The sequence below is a fragment of the Cavia porcellus genome, unplaced genomic scaffold (genome assembly GCF_034190915.1).
Source record: "Cavia porcellus strain 051 isolate PalLab524CR breed Dunkin Hartley unplaced genomic scaffold, mCavPor4.1 scaffold_12, whole genome shotgun sequence".
NCBI lineage: Eukaryota > Metazoa > Chordata > Mammalia > Rodentia > Caviidae > Cavia > Cavia porcellus.
This window is the reverse complement of record NW_026947495.1, coordinates 34,472,501-34,480,000: the sequence shown is the minus strand read 5'-3', so window position 1 is coordinate 34,480,000 and position 7,500 is coordinate 34,472,501. Positions and strand designations below refer to the sequence as shown.

The 7,500-nt window shown below is 36.9% G+C and overlaps 1 protein-coding gene across 2 annotated transcripts in view; it reads left to right on the top strand.

Annotated features, from left to right (window-relative positions):
- Zeb2 (zinc finger E-box binding homeobox 2) overlaps nucleotides 1–7,500 on the top strand; it is a 127,120-nt gene that overhangs the window by 77,824 nt on the left and 41,796 nt on the right. For both annotated transcript variants that reach the window (XM_023561107.2, XM_013142388.3), the window contains one exon: nucleotides 6,871–7,128. In XM_023561107.2, the coding sequence (XP_023416875.1) occupies nucleotides 6,871–7,128 (258 nt within the window). The remainder of the gene's footprint in view (nucleotides 1–6,870; nucleotides 7,129–7,500) is intronic.

The window sequence follows — 7,500 nt, the reverse complement described above, 5'->3', positions numbered from 1 at the left end:
GGAATATGAATCAGCTAAGTGTTATATCACTTGAGTATACACATATTATGGATATAGACAGAAATCGAAGTAAAAAAATTTAAAGAAATTAGAGCTACAAAAATTCACTAAATGAAAGGAGATGTGTTGACATGTGTGTTGGAACATCAATAAAATGACTAGTTTCCTTTGGTAGGACTTAAGTAAAGTAATCAAAACCACTATGAGTCCTGGATATAAAGGAAAACCTGAATGTATTTACTTTTATAAAAAATAAACAGATGTGAAGTCTTTAGGAAAGAGTAAATTTCACTTGGAACATTGTGACCTAGGAATATCATGTCTTCTTTTAAAAGATAACTGAATTTACTGTTACGACTTCTCCTACGAATATCTGTTTTTATGATGGTTTGGCAAAGGGAGGATCCTTGCCTTTATCCTTATTTGCATCATTATTTTTCTATTTCCTGTATTAGGGAAGATATTTGGTGGGAAATTTATATAACTATGATTTCCTTACTTGCATGTGAGAGCTTATCCGCAATGTTAACAGATTTATAAAAAATTGAACCCTTTTTTATATCACCACCACTACTGAAATTGGCAAAGCTCTCCTCAATTCAAAGAAAGCTGCTAGAGCTTCTGAGGGGCTCCTCAAGATGCTCCTGCAAGCAGGAAGTTGGGGAGGGCCTCAGAACTCACCTCCCCCTCCCTGGAACTTTGGCATAGGCGAAATTCCTCTCTCATTTCCCTTAATATGCATATTTTTTTACATAGCTAATCTGAAATGGAAACATTTTTATCCCTATACTCAAAACTGCTTTTGTTTTATCAGCTGACATTTTACAACTCATTAATTTATAATGTGGGTTTAATGCCTTTGAATGTTTCTGGGATAAAAAATTAAAGTGACCAAGCTAGTTTGTATAAAGGCAGGCTATAGTATGTTAATAGTAATTCCTTAGTAACAGTGTCTTATACTGTGTAACACATGCCACTTGAATATTTCAAAGTGGCAAAGTTTTTTCCTAGCATTAATTCATCTTTCATCTGCTTTTCCCATTTTTAAACTAACAAATTAAGGCCCATTCACTTCAGTAACACATGTTCAAGTTCATAAGAAATTCTCTGTTCGGATTTGTCTTTGCCTTGTTGTACCTGTCACTAGGCTCCCACTGAACTGAACCTTGAGTTTAATCCTATGATCTCTACCCACCCAAGTGCAGAGGTAACAAGTTAACTGTGATAAAGGAGTGTCAATGACAAATCTTCCCTGGAAAACAAGGGTCACTGGATTCAAACTCTTGAAAAAGGACTATATCCTTTCCTTAATAACAAATATCTGGAAAGCAAGATGTATAAAGAAAAAAGAAAAGGTATAGTACAGGTTAAAAGTCTAAGAAAGACCTCAAAACACTCAGAAAACATAGACACTCTAAGAAGAAAGCAACCCAATGAGGTCTTTGATCCGCTGACTCAGACATAAATGTTTCCAGGTATCTCAAGCCTAAAAGACTTAGGGCCAAATGATTTTTTAAAAACTCCAAAGGCCTTCTTTCAAGTTTTAAGCCATTTTACTAATAAAAACACTTTTAAAATAGGTTTCATGCCTGTGTCACATCTCAACTGAAGAACTGTACTCTGTGCCATCATGGGCCTCCTACTCGAGAACAACTTTGCAAATAGTTTTGACTGTCAGATGTTCAGGTCTCCGCTTCTTATCATAGCCATGCCACATCAAAGCAGGAGAAAGAAAGAGACAGTGGAGTAGGGGTTCATCTGTATTATTATTTCAGTGGTTAGGAGAGTTACATCACCCTGCATTTCACCTTAGTGTGCTACAGTTCACCGAGTACTAGCACACGTACAATTTCATGGGCCCCATGACAATCTCATCAAGAGGGAAGCCATTAATATTATTTTCACCCATTTGTACCAAATTTCCTTGAGTGGTAGGCAAAGACCACACAGCTGGTCACGTGTTGGTGCTGGGACAAGAAGACAAGTTGTCGAGCTTGTAATTCTGTGAGCTCCCTCTTTATTCTGTTGTTTCCAAACTGTTGCAGGAAACATGGGTGTATTGTTAGATTCTGGTAATTGATCAAATTGGTAGTCTTCTATAACTGAAATTAAAGGGATCCATGAAAGTAACAATCAACACAATTTAAAACTAAGCAACAGTCTCTATTTTATAACATGAAAACCCCCCCTAAGACCCAGGAATTTCTGTTCCTTTACTCTGAATTTGTGGGATTTAAATTTAGATTTCATTATTCTCTAGGAATTTACATTACTATACCATCCTTTTATGTAGCTGTTGTTTACTCAAAGACATATTTTCTGGGTCTGGCTTTGCCACCAACTGGTTGTGCAGTCTTTGACAAGTCATCTGACCTCACTCTACAGGTATTACTTCCTTTGTCGCATGTCAGGAGTGACTTCAGGTGTTTCTCTAGTACTGCTGTTTCACGATTGTTTCTCCAAATAAACTGTAAGCTTCTTGAGGCAAAAATAGCACCAATTTGCATCTTCTAGATTTACCACATGGTAGGTATTTAATAAATCTTTGATGATGACATTGAAAGACTTATTGGTACACTTAACTTGAGTGGAGTTATAGGAAATCATTGTTGACCGCCTTATTAACAATTAACTGTCTATAATCTGCATATGTAATTTTCCTTTACATCAATAAAACTTCTGCTTCTGGTAAAGATGAAGTATTGCTCCTTCACATCAGTTCTTTTTCATATTAATACATTAGCTACTGATATCTTATTTAGACTGTAACTGACAGAATAATGTAGAGAAAGCATAGAAGTAGGAAAGGGGTCAGTTAGGTAACATTATATAGGGCATCTTCAAAACAACAGTTCTGGTATTTCAAATGTCAAGCTAATTATTCACAATGTTTAAATGCTATAATAGGCCACTTTTGCAAATGCTGAAATTTTCCAGCAGGTATAGACATTATAAAAATGTCACGTTTTGCTAGTATTCTATTGCATGTCACTAGAGTAAAAAATCTGAAAATAAAAGTTCTATCTGTGGACAATAAAGAGAAACTATCATTTGTTTTGCATATGACTGTAAAATTAATTGTCGTAGTGATACAATTTAGAGTATTGTTTACTTGGAAGGAAGAGTAGAGAGGATTTAATATAATGTAATCTGGTAAAGTGAAAATAATGCTTATTATAGATCAAGTATGCAGCCTTTTAAATATAAGTTTTTAGTAATGCATATTCAGATATATATTTTCAAGCCTATTTGCTATAAAGCAAATTTAAGTATCAGCTTTACACCCTTTGGTAACCCCATATTACACATAGAGTTTTAGAGAAAATGAAACTTTAATATGATTCCACATAAAATGGTGAGCCATGCCAATAATTCATATGCACTTCATATGCAAATAGTTTTATCTTATCCATCAATTATCATGTAAACATGGTATCACATGGCAAATTTCCCTGTAATACAGTACAGTACCTGTATATAATTATGGGTGCATTTTGCCAATGCAACTGTTACACAGAATTGTAATTAATTCCTCTGAAGATTACTGTGAGAGTTTTGGATACTGATGCTGTTTTTGAACATTTATTACTGCTCTTTAGTTGGCTTTTTGCTGTGCCTCAGAGACAGATGTAAAATTAGTGTCTATTTTGAGCCAGCAAACAGTACATCTTTCCTCTTGTTTATTGAATTGCAGAAAGGAATTCTTTGGTCTCCCACTTCTTTGTGGTTTTTGAAGTAACTGTCTGTTTTTGTGCCAGGCATGTTGCATATATGTGTGTGTGTGTGTGTGTGTGTGTGTGTGTGTGTGTGTATAAAATTTTGCTGAGCCTCACATTAGGGTGGTTTATTTATTTGAATGTAAAGACCGAATACAGTCTGCTATAGTCTATAGGAGAGTCTATGCTTCTGAATATGCAATAAAAAAGTATGTATTGTGAGTTCTGTATTCCGTATTAGACATTAATCTGACATACGCTGCCAGTGACCCCCACTTAAAACCAACATGTACAGGTTTCTGTCCAAAACTGAACTTCTTGTTTGCAGCAACAAGCTAAACTATGTTATTAAGATCTCTTATGACAATGGAGATGATTGGTGACAAAGATTCAAAACAGGAACGAATGAGCAAATGAACCTATACTCATTAATAATGTACGAACTGAGCCTATTATGTATTGGCCATTCCACAGTAAGAATATTTTGTGGTGAAAATTTCTCTTATGCTTTTACTAGGCAAATCTTCTGACGAGAATTGAGAGAAAATTTTAGAGGAAAATCCTGGAAACTTAGAAGTTGGAAATGGATTGGGGGTAGGGAGAGGAGTGTAATGCCATATCAAGGGACTTAATTTTGTCATGTGGTCACCTGAAAGAGCAGAATGAAATAAGCTCATGTGAACTCAGATATTAAAACCAAGTTTGTTATGTATTATTTACCTGGATTAACAAAAAAAGAGGGAGGATGGTGGCATCCCAGCATGGTGGCTTATACAAGAATGAATATCCTAGTTAACCCAGTGCTAGAAAGATGGCATACTGCTTCTGTAAGTGAACTTGACAGCAGTTATTTATTTAGTTTAAAAGTATTTACTACTATTGGTGAGCATGAACCCTAAAGGTTGTGAAGTATTGTTGGCCTGTGAAGGTGATGGATGCTGTACTCCTGACCCTATATGGTGAGACATGACTTCATTGCTTGTTTAGATTGTTCTGATATTTGGGACTCCTCAAGGGCTGTTCATAAATCATCTCTCTCTCTCTCTCTCTCTCTCTCTCTCTCTCTCTCTCTCTCTCTCTCTCTTTTCTTTTCCTCCACAAGAAAATATTTCAATTGTAGTGCTGCAGGAACACTTACGTGTTGCATGGGGTATTGTGGTCCATGAAGAAAAAGATCTTAAAAAGCATGGGTTTTTTTCCAGGATAAAGGCCTTTTAATGCCTGTCCAGCCTTAGATAATTTTATTCACTCCTTCTGGACCTTTCTTTATTCATCCTGTGCCCAGAGATCAGTTTTTAGGAGGTGGGTTGAAAGCTTCCCAGGCCTTAGGAGCTTTTGTTGTAGACACCCCCCTTCCCCCCACCAACACAGCGTTCAGAAAATTTGTAAAGAATCTTCTGCTTGTTGCTAAGAAATGGTTAAATCTCAGTCACCAGGAAAAAAAGCAACACATTATTGATTGTACTAAGGTATATCTGGACCACACAGCTAGAGCAGAGATGTTCGAATATCTCTCTTTTTGTAGATCTGAGGGCATTACCCAGCCTGAACTTGCCTAAGCCCTTGTGGTCACACCTCTTGAAAAGGTTTTGTTTCCCCCGTCAATTGGTATTCAAACCAGGTCAGCAGATTCTGTTTGCCCGGCTCCGCTGCCGTTTTCATTTTAATTTGCACCTGTTGTGCAGTTGTTCGGAAGGCAAGTGCAGACCCGCGGATTATACAAAGATCATATTATGAGCAGATATGCACGGTGTAATCTTTTTGTCTCCAGCCTCACATGACAAAAAAAATCTCTCTCTTTTTGTTCCTTTTTTACTCCCTGGGAACCTGTCAAAGCAAACAGATATGACTGACTAAAATTTGTAACTAGACATGTTTCCAGAATTCTCCAAAAGCATTATGAACCTGACACAAAATCCTTTTCAATTTTTTTCCTTCTTTTCTGCCACTTTTGTATAATCCGATAGCTGGCAAGAGCCACTTGAGATAGCTCAGTTGATAACTTAGCGGAGGATTGCTTTATTAGGCGCAGAGAAATCAAAATGAACCTGAAAATTGTTTGTGCTTTTTTTTTTTTCCACGAGCTTTTTTTCCTTTCTCTCTCTCTCTTGTTCCCATGATGTCATGGTTCTAACTTGTTTTTTTGTGTGTGTTTCTGGAGAGTTGGGTTAACAGTTCTTGGCAATCCTGTGTGTGCGTAACGGCTGGTGTGTTTCTCTAGCTGAGCTAATGCCCCGTGTTTATTACTCTAATCTTTCTTGTCTGGTGGTAAAGTGGACAATTTATGTACTAGCATGTAGGCCGAGAGCCTGTGAGGGCTGACTAATTCAGAAACAGCCACCTTCAATTGAGTTCACAGACCTTATTTACAGGCTGTCTATTTTAAGAAAAGCTACTGAGCATTGCCGGGACTGGGGCTGCAAAAGCAGCCCACCGGTTCTTCTGAGTTATTTTAGCACTTGTGTTGGTCTTTCCTGTTCACTTTGAAATCTTCTGTAATTATGGCACTATGAAGACATTTCAATAGGAGTATTAATGGCCCAGAAGATATGGCTTTTCCTCACTTTATGCTTAAAAGATTGGGATATAAATGGCCTTAGTCCATGATAGTTGACGTAGGAGCGAGAGTGCACATTTCAGGTTTGAGTGGGCAGGTTCCAATGCTGTGTTTGAGTAAATGGATGGACATTATGTATGAGTGTGGCAACTGTTTCTAGGAATAAAGCCATAGTTAATATCGTAAAATCATACTGTGTTTATAGTACATGATATAGAAAACATGTCATGTCACTGAGCTAATAAAATTGTCAATTGTAGATCTATTGCCTAAGTTTTTGTGAAGTATCAACTGCATACAATAATACACCTCTTTACATTCACAGCATGGGCATATTTTGAGCGTATGTGTTTCCGTGCTTTTAAAATTTCCTGTATTCTTGTTTACAAAAAGTATTTAAAATGAGAAAGAGCACCCAGCTATAATTGAATAAGAACAAAAATGCTAAAACACGAAGGATATTAATTGTATTTTCCTGACATGGCTGAGTAACTCAGTTATGAAAATATTAATTATTTTCCATTTAACTAAACAATTAGGGGAGCCTAATATTTTTCAGCAGTGTTTGAGAGTGCGTGTTTTGTGTTTCTTCTGCAGTGGTGAACTATGACAATGTAGTGGACACAGGTTCTGAAACGGATGAGGAGGACAAGCTTCACATTGCTGAGGAGGATGGTATTGCTAATTCCCTGGACCAGGAGACAAGTCCAGCTAGCATGCCCAACCATGAGTCCTCCCCACACATGAGCCAAGCCCTGTTGCCAAGAGAGGAAGAGGAAGAAGAGATAAGGGAGGGTGGAGTGGAACATGCCTGGCACAGCAGTGAGATCCTACAAGCCTCTGTAGATGGTCCAGGTAAGGTGGCTGCTTCCTATGCCATTTTTAATTAATCTGTACCACCTAGCAGTCTGTCTACAGCCAAATAGTTAAAATATCTCTTCCTATCACCCTTGCAGAATACAGATACCAAAGCTGGTGACAGATTATGAACTGATGGTAATGTTACCACATTAGAGGACTTACATTTTAGGAAGGGATTATATTTCAATTTTGACGCAAGTTGAATATAAACTATATTTTCAACACATAGCATGAAGTACTTATTCTACATTTATAATGTGAAAATTACATACACGATCAAGATCTATACTTTCCTGACAGAAAATGGAAGCAAATGTAAATATATATATATAGTCCTTGAAAATCATGTAACATTTCAAACTAAAT